The following is a 25,082-nucleotide window of genomic DNA, read 5'->3' as shown; positions in this document are numbered from 1 at the left end:
TCTTTACAGTAATGCAAGGCAATAAACGTGGCAGAGCCAAAGTTTATGATTCACAAGGTCCATGCGTCAGTTGAGAAAATGTTTGACAAAAGATGAGAAAATTGAGGAAAAATCCCAAAGGTTTTTACACAAACAAGGTAAATCAGTCAAGGAGTCAATATTTGCATTCTTATCGAATCAAATTCTTTAGTGAATAGTAACACTGATACAGGAAGAAGGAGGAGAAATCCCACCTCTGTTCTTGCTCTTCTATTTTTACTTCCTCATGTCAGTTTATTTCTGGGTCAGGACTTTTCTTTCCTCTGATATCTTTGTGCTTGAGTCGGCGAACAAAGCAAAATCACTACATCCAAGATAAGAGGATTTTCAACTTTCACACTAATCTTTCAATAGTTTAAAAAGAGAAATCCAGTCTCCCGCCTTCCTGACAAGATATTTTTTAATAATGTCACTGAAAGACCAGGCTAGAAAAATAGAAAGATTTTATTTATTTACCACATACAAAATCAACATGTACAAAAACTAAATGATGTAGAAAAGATTAAAAACTAAATGAAAATAATGCGTATTTAAGGACAATTTTATCCTAAACACACCTTTGTTGATTATGATGTAATCATAAAAGCACACATGGCGTGAATGTGCAGACCTGCATGTGTACGTCCTCTGTATGTGTTTGTGTGTGCACTTGGTCACTTGAAGCAAATGATCTCCTGGGTGGCCAGTCTGATGAGCTGGTTGAAGTCAAACTGGATGTATTTTCTCCAGAAGCGTCTATCTCTGCCGTACGTCTGAGCAGGAAAACACGGACTGCCTGAAATACAGATTCTAGCTTTAGTTTAAGCAAATCCTTAATTGAGGCACAGATGTTCATTCACAGATGATAAATGGACTTTAGTCTTGGTTCACATTGCAAAACTTTTGGTAATAATGACCTAATTCATCTGCTCTCCTTACAATCTGAGGAGATTTGTAGCTTAGGCCTTAGACATTACCAATCATTTAAATATTCTCAAATCAGTTATTTTTTTTCATCTTGAAGGGACATTTTGTTGTGCACCAGTAAAACATAAAACACAAAGTACATGAACACACCACATCAATTTTAGATCATAAAGTAGGTTTAACAGCTTCCAAAATTAAGGACCCAAATATAAAATCCCAAGATGGTCTAATATAGCTTTTCACCTGCTGTTAATGTAGTTAAGTGGAGACATGGCACAGCCTATGAAATAGTTTTTAAATTATATTATTTTAAAAACACCTGAAAAGGGGAGGAGGGTTTAACAGCTACAACTGTTTGTTATGCCGAAAAGCATGAAAAGTAGTGACTTTTCTGCAGACATTAATTATTAAAATATGTTGTACCATGGAAAATATCATCTTTGAAACTTTTTTTCTTTATATAGATAATCTACACAGTATTTAGTAATAACAAAGAATTATAATGTCTGACTTCCATTGGTCCTATAACTCCCTCTAGAGGCTGTGACTTTCTGTCATCACAGACTGTCGTACAGTAGTTGACAAATAATTAGTGGACTGACTTCAATAGATTTTCAAAGCTCTACTCCCAATATGTTGGTTAATGTTCACACAAAAACTAATTTGTGAGAGCAAGAAGTAAAATTATTGTTTAAGTTTCTAAAATACGCAAGATAAGGTGGTTGCGTGTTCTTACCTATGCCGTGCAGGATTCTAGCAACAGCTCTTCCAGAAAACTTCTCATCACTTCGGGTGCAAAGAAAACTTCTGATGTCTGCTCTGATCTGATTCTCCCAGTCCAACAGCTGCAGGCACACACAAGTAAAGCAAAATCTTAATAACATTTAGGACAAAAATTCAATAATAAATTAATAACTATCCTATAACCTTATATTTCACCTTATATTTGTCAAGCTCTTCAATGTCCACCGGTTTGAGTGTGTGGTCTTTGTCTCGCCTCTTGTCAAAGTACTCAGAGAGAAGGTTTTTCAGCTGCAGACTGCGACTCTCATCCAGATTATCTACACAGGACAACACGCTCTGAAAAGCAACACTGCAAAACAAGACAAATAGAGTTACAATGATAACAATTTGTCATTATCATGGATTATCATTATACAGCTGTGTGCTGAAACTTGGTTAGCCATATTAGAGAGTTCAGGTACATTCAGGATGGCAAACTTTTAAAACAGTGCACCTCTTGAAGGCTTTAAAGCAGGTAGTCAGCTGGTAGAGCTGTGTTTTCTCTTGGTCCTGCACTCGATTGTGGAGGAACTGACAAACTCTGTCCATCTCCTCGTCGCTGAGATCTCCATAGGAACGGAAGTAGAAAGACGGAGAGGAAAATTCAACAAGGATGCCGCTACGTCCACCACCTGAAATACAAAGATTTAGTTTGTTGGATTATTAGTAATGTTCATGGTTGGTGTAATTAACTACAGCATGTGATTTTCACAGCAGCAATGTTAACATGTTTTTTATGCTGTGTCTTTTGTTGGTTTACCTACAATTACTTGCTTAATGCTTTTTTTTTTTCCAATTCTGTCAATTGTACGTTTGTTATGTTGAATATCCTAAAACCTCTGATTGAAAAATATTGTTGCTATATAAAAAACAACACAAGCACAAACCTCTATCAGTGCTCCACTGCAGCTGTCTGAGTCCTCTCTTCACAAGCGGGAGCTGCCATCCCATGGTGTCCGCCACCTCGACTACGTCAAACTCCAGCTGATCACATGTCTCCACTCGCTCGCCTGCTAGCCGCTTCCTGGCCAGAATCACAGCAACTGGAGGACAACTTCGGGGAGGAAAAGTTGAATAAAATAAACTACGTAGAATTTGAATAGTAACTTTTTTTCATTTCAAAATTCATAATTCAGTCACTTAATGAATGTTCGGGAAAACAAACAAATAGCAGCTGATCGCGCACAGCAGCCACAATATTTCATACATTTTGGTGATTTTCTGGAGCTGTCTTGGTCCATCATAGCAGCTGACTTTACACACGGACATAGTGGGATGGAGAAGTTCAACAAAGCGCTGGGGATGCAGCTCCAGGTAGCAGAGCATCGTCTCCACACCTGAAAAAAACACACACAGAAAGACGTAGTCGCACTAGTGTCATAGGCAGAAAACCTGTTCTTGTATTTTCAGTGGATTCAGTGTATTAAAATAAATTTAACTTTTTTCTGTATTTGTCTTAAGCAACATCGGTTACGTCTCAGTTCACACAACTTGATGGGACTCATTTTTAAGGAATGTCGTCTCATACAGTAAATAGTGTATATCTGTCCTCTCACTTATATGTCTGCCTACTACCATTTTAATTTTGTTTTATTCCCATACCGTGTGTCCACTTACCTTCCTCTGTGATGTCCAGAGCCTCGACAGTCTGTTGGATGGGAATAGCTCTTTCATGGGTGTGACACACTCTCTTTTTGGGCCAATCGTCTTCTTCATGGTCTCTCTGACAATCACCAGCTTCCTTCACCTCCATATCCAGATGTGTGACCAGACCTCCAGCTCCCTCGTCATTGGCTGCCTGCTCCTCTGTTGTCTCCTTGCCCTGTTTTTCTTTTTCATCATCACCATCTTCTTGGTGAGGCAGCGCCGCTGAATCAGGAGATGACATCTCCTTGCCGTGAAAACAAGATCAAAATGAGTTTTCTAAAATACAGATCCTCTCTATAAATAAGTGTGCAAACTAAAAACTTAACCTATTTGCTGTAGTGCTAGCTACAGTCTTTTACTCAATAAAAGAAGAAAAGGTCAAATATATCAAGATGACCGTTTTCCATTTTTTTACCAGTAAAGCAGCAGCAGGTTCTGTTTTGTCTTCTTGTATGATGTTCTGAGAGTCAGGGATCAGGTTGCTCTCTTGATCACACATATCCATCATCTCCAGCAGCTCAGAGTCTTCAACATCCTACACAAACACAAATACGTACCATTTCTTGTATAATGTAAAATGTCCTAGCTTGAGTAGTGTGGACTTAAAGCACATCTTGGACCAGCCTGCTCAACAACACACACAGGAGGAGTTACCTTAAAGAGTTCCTGTTGTTTCTGGTGTATTTGTCTACATTTGCACGGAGGGAAAACTTTCTGGACGAGTCGCTTAACTGTGTAGTAGTCGACTGTGTCTGCATAGATATGACGACGAAGCTCATGGAGGTCGCCACCCTATACGCACACACACACACACAAATACGCACACACACTGAATTAATTTGTGCATTAAGAGCATGCTGTGTAAGTGACGGCACAAAAAAAGCTGCAGAGGAGGACAGGAACAGACATGCATTTTACCATAATGCTGAGAATAAGGACAGATCAGTTTCATTTATTATATAGAAAGTTATATTTAATTAATTTAATTTGTAATTCATATTATGTTGTACCTATGTAAGTGTAACATATTCAGGCATAATCAGGTAAAATAAATCACGCAACAAATTGTATAAGACATACTTGGTCAAATATAGGAGACATAAACTAGAATCAGATTGATACATTTTTGGATTGTCAACCAATTTTCTACACAGACAGATGTTTGACTTCTCACCTCAGGGTCGAGAAAGAGGTGACAGTGTGCAGGTTCTCCATCTCTCCCTGCCCTCCCAATCTCCTGAACGTAGCTCTCAAAGCTCTGGAAAACATTTACCATGAGAGTAAATCTGATAAAGCTTAGGCTGTTCGAATAATGAACTTCACTGTATTATTTGTTTTAGTTTAATAACCAATGTTGAATAAAAAAAATATCAAGTGACACAGCAGCAAAGAACTGTAAAATGTTTGATGACTACACACAAAGCAAGAGTTAGGTGAGATTCACAAATAGAGATCTGCAGTTACATTAGATTAATTAGACTATACCTTAGGCATGTTATAGTGGATGATACCACGGACGTCAGATTTATCAAGGCCCATGCCAAACGCCACAGTGGCAACCACAATCCTGAGCTCGCCACACATGAAGTTGTTCTGGACTCGACGGCGCTCTCCTGCTGACAAGCCAGCGTGGTACGACTCAGCCTGCCATTTCAGCGGTTTACGAATCTTCTTCCTTGCTGAATATAGATGTTGTCATGATAGAACGCTGAGTCAAAGTGTATATGCTTTTTAAGAGATGATTCATCCCATGTTGTAAATTAAATGTGTGCATTTTACCCTTTTTATTTCTCCCTTACCCAGGTCTTTCTTTCTCTGTCCTACAGTGTTGTTTTGTGTCTGGCTGCTGCTGTTGCTTTGCTTGTTTTCTTTCACCAACACACCCTGTAGACACGTCCTGAGCAGCGCCGCCACACGAACAGTCTCCTCTCTTCTGGTGCAGTAGACAATTATGGAATCCAGACAACCAAAACGATCACCTTTCAACAAGGACACCAAAGCCTTCAAATACAAAGATACAAAAGAGAGAGAGGAGAAGTAAGAGAAGGCAAATGTGTTTGCATGAACATAACAAACCTGTAAAGAAGGGGATAGACTTCTGCACTGTACAACTTTATAATTGTAGTAAATCTAGGGACCTTGATTCCAGCTATGCCTCACATTTCTCACATTAATCAACACACCTGATCCTTCTCCCTGTCCATTGACACTGACAGATGCAGGTTAGGTGGCACAGCTGCAGATCGAACTGCAATGCCATCTTGATCATTGATGTCCAGATGTCGAGCGATGTCCAGAGCAGTGGACAGTGTGGCTGTAGCGGTCAGTCCCAGTAAGCAGTGCACTCCTAAACGTTCTCTTAGTACCTACAAATGCAGTTACAACACTGTAGACTCTGTTAAACTTACTAGACTGTGACAGCAATTACTCATGGAAACAACAACCAAAATAGGAGAGTGAAGAATGAACACCAACATGTCTCTGACACTGCACATCCGGATTAATGACCATTAGTACACTTACATCTGCTGTATCTTGTCAGAAACTGACTTTTATATAGACACTGTATGATGTCCATTTTTTCAACTACCTGTACAACAATCAGTAACACGCACACACATACAGACCTACACACAATCATTAACCTACCTTACAGAGCCTCAGGTAGCAGGGTCTGAAGTTGTGAGACCACTCAGAGACACAATGAGCCTCATCAATACAGGCAAAGGCCACAGGAGGGAGCTCCTGAGCTGAGGGAAGACACCCTGACCCCGATCCACCTCCGCCAACTAAAGCCTCAGGAGACAGGAGCAACACACACACCTGACCTGACTTCACCTGGAGAAACAGAGGAAGAGAACAACAGCCTGAGCTGAAAATACAACTAAAACTCCATTGCTGTAGTATCAATACATTATCTGTCCTCTATACAAGTGGGTTTCAAACAACATGAAAATAAAAAAAATTAGTCTAAGACAGCTCCATCATGCGATAAGTAATGTGAGAGTGTGAGGAGGGACAGGTCTTTAAGTCTTGTTAGTCTCCTGATTTCTGTTTTCTGCATATTATGTGCGTTACCTTCTCTATTGCAGCTTCTCTCTGTTTCATCGTCATGTTGGAGTGGATGCAGGCTGCCTTCAGCTTGGCTGGCAGCCCAGACAGCTGGAAACACACAACAGACATGCACAACAAACTGTTAACTGCATCACTGTTCTAAGTACGAGGGTATATTTGCTCTGTACCCTTATGTACTCAGTACAATTCAACAGTGATTAGTAAAAAACTAAATGTTGTTTGATTGTTTCATGTTAAGTATTGATTACCTGATCATCCATTAGTGAGACAAGAGGAGAAATGACCAGGGAGATGCATTTTGATCGCTGAGCATAGAGGTAGGCTGGGAGCTGGTAGCACAAGGATTTACCCATCCCCTGTTGACAACACTACCAGGGTAGAGAGACCTAAACAGAAAGTGTGAGAGAAAGACAAACATTTATATAGAAATAACACATACAGAAACAGACTGCGGGTTTATGTGTGTACACACCTGACAGGATTCTCATGATGGCCTCCTCCTGTCCTGGTCTGAATGACTGATAGCCGAGGTCCCCCAGAGCTGTATACACCTCTGTGGGTGTTTCTAAAAATAAATACACAGGCAAACAGTTCACGTTTGAGCAAAGTTATGTTTATTTTACATTATGCTTATTTACCCTGTCTGTAAAAACATCAGTAACATGTCTTTACCCTGGACCTTGCCATCATCTGTGAGAGGATAAAGTGGTTCCATGGGTGGTGGAGGAGCGGGACGTTCATATTCAGGACGAATCACATTCAATAAAACCTCATCTTTATGCTTATGGTCCACGTCATCTTCTTGATGCTGGTGCTCGTCTTGGACACTGGAAGATGACACTAAAACGAAAAAAAAAAAATTATTACGATATTTAATGCTACACTGACAAGTAAACTAGGTAGCTCATGTGGAGAGCACTATGTTCCTTAAATAGGCGATAACTTTGACATGCGTACTCAGCAGCTCGGGTCGTAGTGTCCCCGTTGCCCTAGCGACCTCCTCCAGAGTTGGCAGCTCAAATGTCTCCTCTTCAGCAGGCTGTTCGTCGGAAACAGGAGGCGGAGGAGCTACAAAACAGAGTACAGAGGTATCTGGTGTTGTAATCAAGTATAATAAGAAGAAATAAGAAAACACAGCTCATACAAACAGCTTCTTCTGTTTGTACGACTTACATTTTAAGTAACCCTAACCTTTAAAAGTTACAAAATCCAACACATCAAACCCTCGACTGTCCACACTACATCACAGATAAACCCATAAAACGTGTCGACTCTTTGAACCTTTATAATGCTTAACTCTTGTGTAAATGAGATCTGTTATAGTTATTATCACTGATTAAAAAGAAGCATATTGTATGTGTGAGTGATTCTGCATTACCTCGTCCTTTGCAGTCGATGGCCCAGTGTCCAGTCCCGCCACACTTATAGCAAGTGTCACCCTGTCGACTGAGGCCCCCTCTGAAGCCTCTTCTCCATCCTCTGCCAAAATGTCCACCACCACCACCAAAACGTTCACCTTTTAGCTGGAACTTCTGCATGTACAACTAAAACACACAAAGACACACATTTGTTTTACTTAAATATGGTTTCATAATGATCCAGAATTTTTAATAACATTTTGTATATTTGTTAGCAATAATGCAAAAAGATTTATCGAGCTTGACCAAAAATTACCTTAAAAACAAGTGTACAACACCTAGAGTGAGGGTTTGCAACAACACGTCAGCATTTGTATTTAATTCTTTTTTTCCCGAATCATTCACATTCAATGCAATTAAAACTATTTATACAACTATTTTAATTGATTAAAATGGTGGGATTTATTTAACTATGTTGCCTTATGGAGTTAACACCATTGTCTGACATGTGGAATACATCTTGTCATCACTCTATGTTCAAAGCACCATTGCTCAGTGACAACCTCCCTAAACATTAGGCATTTTCCCTGAACACATCAGTATGTCACACACATACAACACATACCTGTTTCCGTAACGCGACCCCTCTGAGTGCATATCCTTTGACATGAGATTTCTTCTTTAGGTTTATTTTCACATAGTTACCATCTGCACCTTTCATGTTTCTTGAAGTTTAAAAAGGAAAAAAATATATATTTTAGTCAGACCACAAATACAGATCCTGTAGTAACATGTTTCGGCTGAAGGACATGTCTTACCTGGCTCTGATAGGCTGAGTGTGATACATCCTCCTTGTTATAAATTCCTCCTCAATTTCTCCTAACAAGTTCTCCTGGGACACCTTAACAGGAATAACAAATAATACTATATCTGGTGATGGTCACTTATTGCATTTGCACGAAAGCAGTATCAACCAACATAGAGAACACGGTGTATTTAACAGATACCATTACATTTTCCATTTTTTTGTATTACCTTTTTTGGTGCCTTGGTTTCTTTGTCTTCTTCTCCCTCTCCATTTTCATCTCCCTTTTTCTTGGCTCTTCTTTTCTTTCCTCCTCCTTCAGTTGGGCTGTAGGTTACATCACCGCTTTGCTCTTTCTTTTTGCCATTTCTCCTCTTCTTTTTGGCTCCCCCATCTTCTGTTGTCTCTCTGTCCACATCATCTCCTTCTCTCTGCCTCTTCCTCCCTCTCTTCTTTGTACCTTTGGACTTCGGACTAGTCAGACCATCATCCTCTTGTGTTGGAGGTGGTATCAATCCGCTTTCCATTTCCTCTCCTTGCTTCCTTTTCTCCTTTTCTTCCCTTCCTCCTTTACTTTTTCTAGTGGGTTGTCGAGTGGGTACTGTATCGCTGCCTATTTTGTCACCAGTACTGTTCTTACAGCCTTCATCTCTTCCTAAGTCTGCTTCCCCTTTTCGTTGTTCTCCATCTTGTTGTATTTTTCCATTTCCTACTCTTTCGTCCCCTTGCGTTTCCTTTTGTTCTGTTTCTTTTCCCCTTTCGCTCTCTCCTCTTTTCTCCACATCAATAGGCTGGTTGCCTGCTCCAGGCCTCTTTTCTTCTCCCATCTCTCCAAACACCTGACACCTCTCAAGCCATTTCTTGTCAACCAAACTCAGCCGGCTAGCAGGAGACGGCTTTCCTCCAATCCCTCTACCTCCTCTGAAACTTCCAAGAAACTGTGGGCTTCCTCTCAACCCAGCTGAAGTAACTGTAGAACCAATATCTCGACTAAGAGTTCCTAATGATTCAGCATTTCCTTTCATGTCTCCTGAAACTGCGCTACTTTCATTTGACTGTCCTGTGGTTTCCCCATCTCCTCTTGAAATCCCTAAACTACATGGAGGGGATAGTGATGACAAGAAGGGAGAGGTTGTGGTTGGAGAGTGAGTTAAACTGGAGCCATTGTATAACTCTGAAGTTATTCCTTTGCTATTACTAACACTACTCTTATTAGAACTATTGCAACTACTAGCAGCATCTGTAGATTCATCACTAGACTCTCTGAAGGGTTCAAATGGCTCTTCTGGCTCCACAGGATGAAGTGTCTTTGAAGCCAGGGACCCCAAGCAAGTCTTAAGTCTTCTGTAAACAAGGACACAATTACAAGAAAAGTTCACAGAAAACACCAGGCTATAATTTTATTCAAACAAAAAAGTGGCTAAAAGGCTATCTGGCTTAGACATTTACTGCAAGACAATGATTGTTACTGCTGTTAAAGAAAATTAAATACAGAGGAATAAGCTCAGATTCCCATTTGTTGTATCACAGTGGTGATTGTTTAAAATGTTATAGTCACAATATGTACATTTAAAAGGATATCACAAATAAGAAAGATCATCTCAGTTTCAGACCGAAAATATCTGCATTATGTTTAAAATACTAAAATTAAAAAATAAAAAAAACTTAAATGTATTGTTTTACATCTGATATTCAAATATTCAGTTATATAACTTGTGCACGATTATCTATGAATAGAGCAGTTAATGTTAATATACTTTATTTTTTATTTCAGTACCTTGGTGAGAAGGGGCTGGCTTCAGGGCAAGTGGCCTTGGCAGTGGCAGCACCAGCAATGGGGCCGTTTGTCTGTCCAGTCTGTTTTTCTTCTTTTACAGAGTTTAGGGGCACTCGACTAGAGAGGGACGATTTCTTGAGTGAGACTGGTCTCTCCTAGAATAATAAATGAATTGTTAGCATGACTCTGAAGTCCGCCTCATCTCTTCATCCAAGCACAATGACTAGGTAAAGGTTTAATAAGTGCAGTTGTCTCTTTCTTACTATAATGAGTGTACTCAGGTTATTTCACTGTGTGTCTCACCTTACTGAGGGCAGCCAGGTTGTTTTTAAGCTTCAGGCCATAATATTGGGCTGAGGCCTTAAGACTGTGTTTGTCCTCGGACATCAGTCTGGGTGAAGACACAGGCTTTGAACTGCGGTTCAGATGGGCACCCCAGCAGTCCGACTCCTAAACATACATGCAGACACACAGACAGAGAACAAACAAATTTACTGATTAAAAAAAGTGGATGATGATGATGAAGAACTAGAAATTTGGAAAGTCTCCCATCATTCACATTTATGGGATAGTAACTCAAACATCTGCATTAAACAGAAACTGTCTAACATACACACATGTGCACTGTTAATATTTATACAGAAAAACACATGTACACACACATACAGTAACATACATCTTTATTCAGTACCTTATGTCCTGTGTTGACCTCAGCTGTAGGTCTTGACAGAGCATGACTGCTTTCTGCATCCCTGCTGCTGTTGTTCTCTTTGACCTGTTTTAAACTGCGGTACTCTTTATACAGCTCTAGAAAAAAGACACAACGTGATTTTCTTCTGTCTCTGAACAGATGATTCATGCATGGGGGGGGGGACTAGATGTAATAGCATTTGATACCCAGTACTTACTTCTGGTCTCTTCTGGAGCTTGGTCAATATCCTCCTGAAAATGAGGAAAACTGTTATTCCCTACTATAAACGAAACAAATAGAGTGATTAGAAATATAATGTTATAAATAAAACTGAAGAATCTGAAGAACTCCATAAAGAAAACATAATGTATTTATTTGTATTGTGACAGTCTGAAATGGAGGAATGTAAAATCTAAAAGCAACTGCTGGAAAGTGTAGATTTTTATAAATGAATACACTGAAGACCAGTCATGTATCTATTTACTGCATTTGTTTATATTTGACAGCCTTATTTAACTGTATGATGTCTTTCAATGCAGCTGCAGCCAACTGCAGTTAACGAACGCTAACGTTAGCTTATGCGCTAACATGTACGTGTAAATTACCTTGCCGGGTTTCCTCTGGTGCTGTTTGACAAACGTCTGCTCCCAGTTTTTTAGCAGTAGTTTCACCTCGTTGTAGCGATCCATGAAGACTTCGGCGGAATAAAACAACCTGACAGTTTTAACGCTGCTTGGTAAAATCCATGAATAGTTTGGAGAAACACGTCAGTCGAAGCTAGCTGAACGTTAACGACGCCACCTTATGACTGTCTTTTCTCAGTATTTAGAGTCGGTAGCCGTGTGGTGCTTTAACTTCTCTTTCATTTAATAAACTATAAATCAAATACTGACAACAACATTACAACTTTAGCACAGAACCGACCGACTGGTTTTGTTAAAGAGCTTCTTCCGCTCTGTGTTGTTTACGATTTTCCCGCGCCGCAAAGTGACAGCTTGTGTTGCCAGGTTACGTTCTATATCCCCCAGTCTCAGAAAATCTGGGTATCTGATTTTACATGGAGTTACTAGGTGAACTCCTTTATTTATGTGTGTAAATGAGAATACACAAACGATGGATATAAAATTAATCATTTGTGTAACCGTTGTAAATCACTTCATTATTACCATTATCCTGTGTTTATTAACTGTGTTGAAACCAAATACGGAATTTCTCCGCAGTCGTGGATGCACTTCCTGTCTGCTTTAAACTCCACCTCCTTTGTTAAAGGGACAGGTCGTTTAAAAACAAACTCTAAGAGACACTTGAATATTTCTAATACTGAAGGGAATATTGTAATTTTTACTCCACTATATTTATTTAAAAGATGTAGATCCAGATACTTTTAAATTAAATCAACCAATAAATTATTATGGATAAACCACCTGTCTAAAAATGTGGTTGCGGGTTACAGCAAAGTTCTGCATAAGTCATATGATTTAGCATTTGTTCTATGTATTGTTGTATATATCAATGTAATCAATCATATTTAAACAATTACCACACAGAGTTATTACAGTGTGCAACAAAGCTTTGCAGCAATTTACCTGGATTGCTCAGCCTGAATGAGCTGAACATTGTTAAAATGATGCCAATACTGACAATCCCTAATTTTATTCCTGTTCAAGGCAACTTAGTTTTGGTGAATTATTCTGTTTGTTCACTGTGTTTTGTTTAGTTTTTTAGGTCATTTCAAAAAGTCATTTGGCATGAGCTTTTTAAAACTGTACAACCAGTACAGCAGTCACGTTGCACATAGCTAGAGTTCTCTGCATGGGAGTGGTTGCACAAGTAAACATGAACACAGAGAAGCACTGATTTTATTGTCATCCTATTGTCACCCAGGCCTCAAGCAGAAGTAATGACAGCAAAACAATTGTAAGAAAGAAAAGGAATTTTATTATTATGAGCAGTGTGTAGAAAACCGTTGACCTTGGAAGATTAATCATACCGTAAACGTTATGGCTCTTATTGTAAGGATGGACATCATGTTACATTTTTAAAGATGATAAGTCAGTTTATTCCAGCTGGGAAACTTCATGGAAGTACGCACCAAGCATCTTGATTCCCTGAATATAGTTGGATCTAAAAATAAAGAAAAGAAAAAATAAACAGCAATGTTTAAATAGTGAATAGCTGATGTTATTACAAGCTACAAAAGAAAGTACAAAGTCAATCAAAAATATAAGAGGTGGCAGAAAATAATCAACAGTATTTAAATAATCTTTCCGCTGGTCTGAATACTATTTACTATCTCAATATAGTGATGCTTATTCCAGTGAAAAGAGAGATCACCTGTTGATTTTCTCATTCTGGGAGTGAGCTCCGTCATCAGAGGATCCCACAGGGAGCAGCATCACATTACGTCCTGTGGCTTCCTGGAAGGTCAGGGTAACGGGGATGCTTCCACCCTCACGGGTCAGATCAGGCTCCACACCAAAGACTAAACAACAGCATCAAGGATAAGACAAAGAATAGAATAGTCAAACAAGTACAAACTTTCAATACATTTCCTATTTATCCTTTGTAACATCTAGACCTGAGTGACCTTGTCCTGCAAGTCATTCCTATCAGTGTCTGGTCTTTGTACCTGTCTTCATGGCCTTTCGACCAGCCATGTAGTGTGGGTGGTTGAAGTCAGAGACCCAGGCCTTGGCTCCGTGGCCCTGAATACACATTCAGTTTGTTGGGGCTTCCCAGTTCAGCAAACTTCTTCTGCACGTGGTCAATAACCTTGATAATGCATAAGACATGTAAAAATGTTATAAGTCACTAAGGACAAATGTGTGATTTTGGTTTCAGTAAGTAGTAAATAACAAGAATGTTTTTTTCTGTTTTTTTCTACAATTGTCAGTTGTACAGCAGTATCAATTGCTGTGAAAATCACATTGTCAACGGACGGAGGAAATTTAATCTTAATCAATTATCTGGGGGTGATCACTGCTGATCAACTGAGCTTTAGCGACCACATCTCTGCTGTTTTAAGGGCATGCAGATTTGCCTTTTTCAACATCAGACAGCTCAGACCATACCTTTCGGACTGTACAGCACAACTCACTGCTCTGGTCAAACCTCGGCTTGACTAATGCAATGTCCCACTGACAGAGTTAACAGCATGCACCATCAAACCCTTCCAGAAGATCCTAAATGCAGCAGCACGTCTAATTTTTAATCAGCCAAAAAGGACACACGTTTCACCACTTTTCAGATCTCTGCAGTGGTTTACGCTACCCGCATCAAGTTCAAAGCCCTGACCCTTACCTACAAAGTGGTCAACTCAACAGCAACTTCCTCATCCTGGTCTACAATCCCTCTGCTCACTGCGCTATGCAAGCGAACAATGTCCTGTTGTTCCCTCACCTCACCTCAAAAGATCCCAAGAACAACATTTTAGCTCAGTGGTTCAACAAGGGTGGAGCGACCTACCCACCTCTGCACACTCAGCTGCCTCACTCTGAACCTTTCTCTGCACTTAAAACAAACAAATCTTGCACTTGTACCCATGAAACTGAAACAGCTCTTTCCAGATCACCCAATATAAAGTTTGTCTCCTTGATGTAGATTTTTGTTCGCTTTGTACCTCACTTGTAAGTTGCTTTTACAATAACTAAATGTAAAAATTGAAAAGGGGCAATTCCCCCCTGCAATAACATTTATTGAGTAACTGTCAAAAACCTGTGTGTGACTAAGCCAGTCATCTTTGTGGCATACTACCACAAAGATACTCAGGTGACAAGCAAAGACTTTTGAACTCATTACTGCTACTACTTATTAAAGACCAAGATAGACACAATGAGTCCTAAGTATTTGACGATCTACCTGCTTCTCCACAACTTTGGGGTCCATGTCAGGGACGAGGCGGATGGAGAACTTGCCGATGACCTTGCGGGGGATGACAGTCTTGGCTCCTGCCTCAGAGAAAGCCCCCTCAATACCATGAAGAGATAGAGATGGGTACCTCCAGCGATGCATTAGAATCAGCTCCTAGAGTAAAAAGAAGAAGAAGAATGATACAGCAGCACAAATTAGGATGAATTACAACTAAGTAACTCTGAGCAGTTCAGCCTCAATTTTAATAATAATAATTGATAATTTATTAATCCCCTTGGGGAAGTTCTTTGTGAGCCCTTGAGGTGCCAAGCGTTCAAGGTTTCTTTAGTGAGTGAAAAAGAAAATCAGTTACATGCCTTGGTGTTATGCAGCAGTTGTTCTACTCCAACGTCTTTACAGTACTCATCCAAGTCAAACTCAATCTTCTCATACAGCTTTTTCTCTTCTTCTGTCAGAGGAGCCACGCTTTCATATATTCCAGGAACCAAAATCTTCCCCTTTTTATCTACCAGGGAGCCTGTTGAAGATTGACAAACAAAACTAAAACTCTGATTGCTCAAATATGAATAGAATTGTGATTAGAGAATGAAGTCTAATGAAGTATTGCTTAATCAGCAGCTTTACTTACCCATAAGTGCAATGAGGTCAGTCATAGCTTCATGAACAGAACCGCCGAACACCCCTGAGTGCAGGTCCTTCTCTGAGCACTCCACCTTTAATTTCAAGAATAAACCATAGTTTTAAGGTGCTGCACACAAACACAAATTCTCAAAAAGATGGAGTAATGCTGTGTTATGCTGAGACACTTCATCAGTTTTTGTTACAGTTGAACCTCAATCAGACTCCACCTCAGTGAAGAAGTAGCAGATTCCTCTCAGACCGTACGTGATGCAGGGTTTGGTCTTGCCCAGCCAGTAATTGTCGGAGATGCAGACATAGTCCACATCTTTAAAGAAGGTGTCTTTTCGAGAAAAGATCAGGTCATCCAAGCCTTCAGATCCAGATTCCTCCATCCCCTCAAAGCAGAATTTGATGTTGATAGGAAGCTCCTGTAACATAAAGAGAACAATAAACATATATACTCACTGAACATTTCATTAGTCATGAATCTGCCATGAATTTATTTCAATTTCAGTTTTTATTGGACTCATCAGAAAGGTGATCATTCTACAATGTTTGTTTATTTTTAAAATACAAAAAGTACAATTGCAGTATTTGATATGTTGCTTCATGCTTCATGTTCATGTTTTCTTTGCCTGCATTTCATTAACATTAAATTTAACCATGTGTCCAGTCTAATGTCATGGTGGCAAGAGCTATAACTACTATAAATGATGAACTGCGTTTGTAATAAACAGTTTTTAAAATAAAATACAATATGAAAGTGAATGTTATTGTCCCTTCACTTTCCATGAATTTCAACATTGCTACACCTGTCTATATTTTATTTTTGGCAATGAAAAAGCATTCCTGACAGTAAATGGCAATTAGCCTCTTTCAAGCCTGATGTTTCACGTCAATATTCAAAACGTCTTGACTTGACTTGACAATATTCAAAGACGCCCAAAATGCCAAGTCATGCATAAGAAGCTTAAGACTATATCTGTACAGAACAGAACTGAAAACAAAACAGGTTTGATGTCACATGACTGTGTGGAAATGAGCCACATACTAACAAAGCCCTGCTGATCTCAGAGTGGAAGGCCTGGTTTTCTGGATGCGTGACATCCCACTGTAGAGTCTCTAGCACATAGTCTGAGATCTCACTTCTCACTGACACAGAAATCAAACTGTGACGCTGACTTTACCTTTTGGATCTTCTGGTAGGCCTCGATGCAGTTAAACCAGGCCAACACTGGACCCTTGTCGTCAGTAGAACCTCTTCCATAGAGCTTACCTAGAAAAAGACAAGTGACAAAGACTGTAAATATAGAAAGTAGCTTTTCAATGTTCAATAAAAAAAAAATCTGTTTATAAAAAAAAAACCTTTAAACTTTGTCTTTCAATCCAGTTATTTTAGTGTTCCTTAAACATTAACCTGTGGACGACAGGTCTGTCCGGATCAAGTTCACTACAAATGTGGCAGACAGCTCAGACTGATTAAAGCTGAACAAGCAACAATGAAGAGCAGGTTTGGACAAGAGTCACAGATGTACAGTACATGTAAATACCTATGTAATTAACAACAGTTTCTGTTTTTTTTTTCCCGGAACTGGTAATTATAGAAGGGTTGTAATGTGAAGGTAGGAGTTCAATGCCTATTTAGTCTATCAAATAATGGCCTCCTGGGTCAATAAGAGTGATAAGCTACTAATATTTGCAAAATAAGGAATGTAATGTGGTGTAAAACATCATGTAAGCAAGAAAAGAGCTGAACAGGCAGGAATGAGATAGGAGGAAGTGAATGTTTATTACACGAGGAGGCCAAAAGTCTTTCCATACCTCACGGTCTAGTAGTGCTCATGTCATCAGAAATAAACAGCAAATGTGGCTAAATGATATGACAGAAAAGATTACAGTCCTAATCTGAAGTGATTTGCTTGTCAAGTAGCACAGTAAAAATGAGCTTTCAGGGTTAATCAGTGCTGATATATCACACCGATCTACAGGGTTTATAGGAGTTCACATACAGAAGAGTCACGTCTTTTGTTGTTGTCTAACATTGTCAGAGCATAAAACTACTGAGATTGTTTGTTGTTGTTTAACTTTGTTTAGGTCTTTCATTCGCAGTACTTGTTCAACTTGATCTGTGAGATTTGAAGATGAGACATGACTAAGGACTTTAGACGTATGGAGCTATGTGTGATATAATCACATTCAAAGCTGATAAAAGGTCAAAGTTTCATTCAGGTAATCATGATAAGCAATGATTAAAACAACATTACTGCTCATCAGAGGTGGGGTTTGAGTTTGAGGCAAATGGAACATAGGCGACAAATGTTTCTACTGATTTACCGATGCCATTTTATTCCGTAACCTTTCACTGGTCACTGATCAGTTAAACTACATTTCATTTTAACTGTCTTCTTTGCTTCCCTCAGGGCTTGTCTGCAGGACATGCTGGTTGTTGGCTTTAGAGATATTTGAAACGAAATGTTTGCAAAGCCAAAAATGAAAGTGGTGTAATCGCTGCACAGAAGATTAGGAACAAAAACTCTAAAGTTAATCACATCAAGGCTCCTATTACATTCCCAAACAGCATTCCAGTCCCCTTGAATAATCTCCACTGTAGTTTGATTGTGGCAAACCTTCTGGATTATATTCAGCTGTTGCTTCTGCTCTTACCATCTTTCTCTACCAGAGTAAAAGGCTCTGTATCCCAGCCATCATCTATGTTGGCGGGCTGGACATCAAGGTGGCCGTAGATACACACAGTCTTCTTGGCTGGGTCTGACCCCAAAGACCCCAGAACGATTGGAGGCAGCGGGATCTCCTCTCCAGAGGGGAGCTGCATTAACAAAATGGAAAAAGGAAAGGTTAAAGTTTTTTTTTATTTGTTTGCATTTGTTTGTTTGAGAAGGAACCAAATTCCCCCAAACAAAGGTCATATACCAGAATATAAGGAAACATCATCCATTACTTATGACATACAGTTTAACTGACTTTGCAACTAAGAAACTAGTGTGACTTACGTTTAAGTTCAAACATTAACGTTAGGAGTTACTTTTCTCTACCGACCCTAAGAAGAGTAGCTGTTACACTAGTGAAAGTGAATGATAATCATACAACACTGCAACAATACACACACTCTGACCTCCTGTTTGCCGACGTCCACCAGCTCCACTGTCCCCCCCAGTCTCTCAATGTCTTTGGCTGCCATCTCCATCATCTTCTTGATCTCACCACGCTTCTCTGGCCATGCAGACACACTCTGGACGGCCACCCAGTCTGCAAGGCGCTGGGGGGGAAAGACAACTCTCAGAAATCATAATCTTCCAAAAGAAAACTTACTGTCTTTTTTAAACATCATGAAAGAGTTAAGGAATCGAAAATGTGACAAATGTGTATGACTTTTAAGACAGATTAACTCAAGCAATTGTGTTCTAGTGCTGTCATGTATTAAAGACACACATAAAAGTTTTTCAATCAAATTATCACAATGATTAGCTGACAATATCGGCCTGATATCACACAAGGTGTAATTTTACATCGGATATTGTGTTAAAAGAATACCTTACCTGCACATAAAGATCCTGGTGTTTGTCCACATAGTCGAAAAGTTCTGTAAGATGAGCCATCTTTGCCAGCAACAGGAGGTGCTGAGGGTTTAACAGGCAGAACTGTGTGAGAATCTACTTCCTTTCCTTTGCTGTTTTATAGGAGGACAAAGAACACACCCTCCCACTGCCTACTGCTGTCTCTGCACAAAGTGGTGAGAGACTAGCACGAGTCATATCAGGAAGTTGACATTTTCATTTTCATTTTACAGTGCAATATTTGTCAGTAATTAGGCACAAATAAATAAATAAATAAACTGTTTGTACTGTTGAGTATTCCAACAAAAACATGGGAAAATTAGCCTCAATTCTGCATTAGTTCTGAATTGAAAAATAAACTTTAAATAATTTTAATAAAATATACACAATTTATACTAGTATGATTTGTGTCATATATGTAGATTAACTGAATCAAACAGGACATAAATCAGTCTATAAATATGTGCACACCTTTAACATATTAATACATGTTCTTGATTTAAATTTTAATGATTGTACTATAAAATGCTGATCTCCACTGTATGTATTTATGCATTTTAAAAGAGCACATAGAGCCTGCAAACTAACTCAGACTACAAATGATGTAATAGGCTATGTAGTTTAATGGTTTATGCTAAATACCAGAATAAATAAAGTTGAAACTGATTGTTTCTTTGCTGTAATGTGGAGACGGAAACTGAAACTATAAAATAAAAGTAAAGTTTCTATTTTACTGTGATGTTGTGTAACGGTTTGACACAGTTAGCTTTAAAGCTGCGAAGGCAGGGCAGCTTGTTAGCTAACTTACTGAAACAGGGTGACAGCTTAGTGTGAGGGGGGTAGCATTAGCTGGAAGCTACCTTCATATGTCAAACTGATTATACTTTACCATTATTATGTTATTATACTGAATCATTTCAAGCCTCAACTGATAAAACTATGATCTGATCATTTCTGAAATGCACAGTGAGTAAACTAGCTACCTGTGATGTGGTTCGTATTTATTACCGTACAGCTGATGTCCACATGGGACTGTCCTCACCTCACAGACACTTACTGTCTTATTCGAGAACAGCTCTGCCGGCTAAACGATGGTCCGCAGCTGAAAAAGTCTGTTTTATAGAAAAAAACTAAAGGTTGAGTCGCAGTTTAACACGGACAAGAACTGCTGCGTTCATGCGCGCAAAGCATTGTGGGTCAGCGGCTGCTGCTCGGTCATGTTCATTCAGAGACTCTTTACAGAGGAGAGCTGCTCCCTCTGGAAGATTAACGGGTTGTTACCACCCTGTTTACTTATGGACTAGAGCTGTGTTGGACTCTACTTGAGCTTCTCTGGCCATGCACACACACTCTCTGGACGGCCACCCATTCTGCAAGGCGCTGGGAAAGAAAGACAGCTCTCAGAAATCCTAATGTCTTCCAAAAGAAAACTTACTGTTTCAAACATCATGAAAGAGTTAAGGAAACTTTAATGTGACAGTGTGATTGACTTTTTCCCCGACAGCTAGCACCAAAAACATGTATACTTATGGATTAGCCACCTGTCCAGATTATCTCTACCTTTGCCAACTGCCATATTGGTGATGCAATTAATTAAATTAGTCCAATAATATACAATCCTATTCTGCATGTGTTCATTTACTTTTGGTAAAGTAAACATGCTATATTCAGATGCTATAATACGCAAATAGGCCTACCAACTTTTACTTGCATGTCTATTTTGATGTGTAAATTAGTTTAGCGTTTAATGTTCACATCTACAAAGGGCTTTGAGTTACATTAAACTGTATAAAAAGGTGATGTATATAGTGTTGAATGATACCAGCTGCAACAATCTTAAATTACAGTGTTGTCCAACAGATAAAATGCTTACAAGTATTTGGAAATGAGCCACAAAGTTAGCTTTCCATTTAAACAATATCAACTCAAAGGCCAGAGTACAAGTCAATGTACCTTTACAGTTCATCCAGTCTAAATTCACACCAAGTCCCATATTCATTTAAAAAAAAAGACGCCACCAAGAAGTGGTATTTTGTAAAATTTTCAGTTTTATTATCTTCATCATCTTGTCCCTCTACTTCAAATCCTTATGGTGCCTAGAAGCAAAATAACATGATTAGTAATTTACAGTTACAGTCCACATTGAATTTTAATTTTAAGACTCACCTATCCATCAAAACACTGATGTACACAGATCTTCTCTGTTGGCCTACACACTTCCGTAGAGCACATGAAATAGATCTAGAGAGGGAAAGGGGTGGGGGGGGCACAACAATTATGAAGTCATACTTATTAAAACAAAAGAGATTATCACTTTAAACTAAATGCAATTTAAGTTTTAATGAAGAAGTCAAAGTCATTATTGTGGTCCCTCTAGTGTTCATTAGTTTTGGGACCCACAACAAGTCAGTCAAACCCACATGTCTGATCATTTCTCCCCATATGTGACACTAAGAGCTACCTGTTCATTTACTCGGATACAAAAATCTGTTATTTCATCTTGTTACCAAGTGGTGATAATGTTTTGATCTGTGCGCTTTGACTTACTTCTTCATCAAGATAGCGGTTTGTTCTTTGATCCATAAACTGGAAGGCAGTGACCACAAAACGTCTCTGGTTGGGATTTTGGGGAATGCCACTGGCTTTAAGGACAGCCACATTTGGAGCATTAGGGTTGGCACAGCTACAGAGACAAATCCAATGTATGGATAAGTAGACAGACAGCAACAGCTTTTAAAATTGACATGCCGTGAGTTCAGTGAAGACTGCACTTACCCTTCATAAATAAGCACCAGTGCATTCTTTGCAGAGAGGGGGTAAGCTACACAGTAGTTTACCAGAATTACAGCTGCAGGATTTGGAGACATGAGATTCAGTTCAACATACACTGGATTGCCAAGGAGAAGCCTCAAAGGTGGATGGTCATTGGGAAAGTAAGTGGAATATGTCTGATCTGTTGGGATTGTACCAGCAAGAAGCAAATATGAAACTGATGAACTGTGAGAATAACTTGGTGAATTTGTTTTGGAAAATAACGCTTGAATACTTTACTTGTAGCTAGTCTCAATTGGACACCATATAGACCATTGCTAACTAATGTTGATGGCAAGACAGAACTTGGAGTCTTCACCATGTAGCCAGTGCTGGCCAGCAACTGATTATTAGCGCCCCTTTGGTTGTAGCGGCATTCAATCGTGAATCTTTAAAAAACAAGGATAAAAAAACATAAACTAATCCAAATACAGCATAAACAGATTTTACAAAATACTTGAACTCTCCCACTCACTTAAGCGGAGCAGTTCTTGTAATTGCACCAAACTTGAGCTCCAAAGTTGATACAAGTGTCTGCACTTCAACCATGAAGATCTTTGTATAACCAATATCCTGAAGAAAAAAAGTCACACTTACCCCAGGTGGTAAATGGATATAAATATTTGACAAACATGGTTTTAAATCAGTGCAACACTTGCCAACTTGTACATTGACGCATTGTGTACTGCACAGTAAAAACTAAACAGGGAGGCCAACTTACATAAGCACGTACTCCACATTCTGTGACTCTAAACTTATAAATGGCAACCTTGTCGTTAACTAGGACTGGTTTACAGTTACTCCCAGGAATAAAGAGATTGGTGGGGTCCACGGGGACAGATGCAGAGTTGTAGCGGACGGCAAAGATAATGTGATAATCCACGGTGCACTCTGAGAAGACAAACAGTGAGACACTCAACCCAAGGAGATTAAGAAAATTACAAAAAACACCCATGCAGACACCTTACCATCAAGTGGGTAATAGCAAGCAGATGTAAATGGATTCACACAGCATCCTCTCATTTCACAGGCGTTGGCTGAGATTCCTGGCCGACCACAGCGTACCTGTTCACTTTGTGAAACAGAGCAATCTAAAATAAAAAAATAAATAAAATAGGCAAACATTTAATCTGTACAATTAGTTCAGTTCTGTTCTTTATACCAAAGATAGAAAATTGACACAAAAGGCTTTGGTCTCAGTTATTTAGCCTTTACACTCACTTTGCGCTTTTTGTGATGCTGTGAAAGTGACTGGGTCACGGGTGGGAGCACTGGGAGTGATGCCCCATGGTGGCACGGCTTGCGGACAAGATGCAGTGGCAACTTGTATCTGACCAAACTTGGAAATATACAGCAACTGCAGGACGTAGTTAGTAGCCTGAAATTGAATATATAGCATAAAAACACGGACTCAATTCTGAGGAAGAACAAAACTACTGAGATATACTTACTCACTAACCGAGATATTACTTTAGGCTTTAGTAGAACACATTACTGAGTCGAGACTTAAACTTCCGTGACCTACCTGTTTCACATTGCAACCAGTGAAAGGTATAGTCAAGATGTTATTCACTGGGTTCACCTCATACCCACAAGACTCTCCTTCCATTACAGGCAGTAGGTGATCAGCACCTGGACAGGGAAAGTAATGACTAGCCACTCAATGACATGCAATCAGCAAATTTGACTTTTAAAATGAGCAGAAACCAGTACCTACCCAGAACGTTCAGATTACTTAATTGACCTGTCAAAAGGGTAATTTTAAAGCCGGTGGTGCTGCAAACCACATTTAGCCAGGGAGATTTGGGACTAGCACCACCAGTCCAGGTTCTTGGAGGGGCATTTCCAAATTCCACCTGGGATCCACCATCTAAACCACTGTCCCAGTTTCTTGGACTAGAATCTCCCCCTTTCGTTGGAAATCTAGACTGACCAGGAGAGTGGAAGTCACCACCATCAGCGGTGGCTTCACCATCGCTGGTGGCTTCACCTTTGGGTTCAGGAATTTCATCTTCAGGAATTTTCTCATCAACATATTCCAAGTCTTTATCATCTGTAGATAAGAGGAAGAAGTGGAAACAAAGTCATGATGCAAGGTTTCTGGGTTGTTCAGCTCAATAGATCAATCCTAACCCCAAAACTTGTATTTATTAACAGAAAATATAAATACCGAATAACAAAGAAAGAACTGATTCTCACTGCTGTCATACAGTATAATACACATCCATCTTAATGTAGGCCAAGTTGTAGTCTTAATTTGTGTTTATTTAGTTCCAAAAACACAGCTGCACCAAATAACAGGATGATGTTAAATGTTAAAATTTGGTACAAGAGTAACACAAGTAAAGAGGAATCATTGAGTCAGTTATCAGATTCAGCTAAAGGGGGATTTGTAGCTGCCGGTAGGTACTGGCCTGGCCAGACCAGACAAAGCAAGGCTGACGCAGCAGAACTTACAAGCTGGGCCAAGTGGTTCAGCCCACAGCTCATTCCCATGAAGATTCCACAGTTTAGTCAAGCACCAAGCTGAATCCAGCAACAGAGTCCCGGTCAGGACCACGAGTAACCCGACCCTGAGCCCAGCCATGGATCCAAGTGAAAGCTCTCCCAACAGCCTAAACACTTCAGACTCCTGGCAGGTTACAAGAGATGTCTCGAGCTAATTAATCACACCTGGTAACTGCTAACTGGCATTTGTCAGTCAATTAAAGACTCAGGTGTGTAGATGATTTCAAATAAAATGATCATTATTTACTTTATATTATTCAACAGTGTATTACATTTTTTAATTAACGATTTATTAAATTAGATTAGACATAGAATTGTTTGTATAGTGACATGTGCTGCATTGTATTTTAAGGTGTTTAATATTGTAGTAATATTCATCTACTATAAAGCTGAAACAACAATTAAAATCTCCAAATGTATAGTCACACTTCATTATACTGTATAGTCCATGTACACCTTACAAACTTAGAACTCAGTGTTTCGGTGTTTAACAAGATATATATGCTTGAGCTATTCTCAATGACTGTATTTTTATTTAAGTTATAATTCATACCGACAGATTCTAAATCTTTTCACTTCATCAGCAAGATAATATAAGAAAAAACAAAAAATCATA

General features: G+C 39.3%; 3 protein-coding genes across 3 annotated transcripts; all 3 read right to left on the bottom strand.

The window, feature by feature from the left end:
* Positions 1-500: 500 nt before the first annotated feature.
* On the bottom strand, positions 501-12,051 carry recql4 (RecQ helicase-like 4). Its single transcript, XM_026346597.1, is given in 29 exon segments — positions 501-814; positions 1,682-1,790; positions 1,885-2,038; positions 2,183-2,360; positions 2,616-2,782; positions 2,936-3,065; positions 3,346-3,619; positions 3,791-3,910; positions 4,030-4,167; positions 4,550-4,633; positions 4,861-5,054; positions 5,175-5,376; positions 5,559-5,741; positions 6,025-6,213; positions 6,454-6,537; positions 6,699-6,806; positions 6,808-6,836; positions 6,923-7,015; positions 7,123-7,290; positions 7,408-7,518; positions 7,829-7,994; positions 8,434-8,533; positions 8,627-8,709; positions 8,844-9,957; positions 10,391-10,545; positions 10,694-10,840; positions 11,082-11,197; positions 11,299-11,332; positions 11,687-12,051. Coding segments are annotated over 29 exon segments (4,836 nt in total). The 5' UTR covers positions 11,771-12,051; the 3' UTR covers positions 501-692.
* Positions 12,052-13,003: 952 nt separating this feature from the next.
* cndp2 (carnosine dipeptidase 2) lies at positions 13,004-19,256 on the bottom strand. Its single transcript, XM_026349933.1, is given in 12 exon segments — positions 13,004-13,205; positions 13,416-13,563; positions 13,711-13,789; positions 13,791-13,853; positions 14,940-15,104; positions 15,308-15,468; positions 15,580-15,664; positions 15,800-16,000; positions 16,760-16,848; positions 18,237-18,399; positions 18,706-18,849; positions 19,130-19,256. Coding segments are annotated over 12 exon segments (1,425 nt in total). The 5' UTR covers positions 19,190-19,256; the 3' UTR covers positions 13,004-13,138.
* A 1,916-nt stretch (positions 19,257-21,172) lies between these two features.
* LOC113154678 (zona pellucida sperm-binding protein 4-like) lies at positions 21,173-24,591 on the bottom strand. Its single transcript, XM_026349006.1, has 12 exons — positions 24,416-24,591; positions 23,676-24,011; positions 23,484-23,590; positions 23,180-23,336; positions 22,927-23,049; positions 22,680-22,849; positions 22,434-22,531; positions 22,199-22,347; positions 21,923-22,100; positions 21,695-21,830; positions 21,314-21,388; positions 21,173-21,243 (listed from the first exon to the last, which is right to left on the bottom strand). The coding sequence occupies exons 1-11, from the start codon at positions 24,543-24,545 to the stop codon at positions 21,314-21,316; spliced, it is 1,659 nt and encodes a 552-aa protein (XP_026204791.1). The 5' UTR covers positions 24,546-24,591; the 3' UTR covers positions 21,173-21,243.
* Positions 24,592-25,082: the final 491 nt, after the last annotated feature.

This window comes from Anabas testudineus, chromosome 11 (assembly GCF_900324465.2).
Source record: "Anabas testudineus chromosome 11, fAnaTes1.2, whole genome shotgun sequence".
Classification (NCBI taxonomy): Eukaryota; Metazoa; Chordata; class Actinopteri; order Anabantiformes; family Anabantidae; genus Anabas; species Anabas testudineus.
The sequence above is the reverse complement of the archived record's forward strand: the minus strand, read 5'-3'. Positions and strand labels throughout refer to the sequence as shown.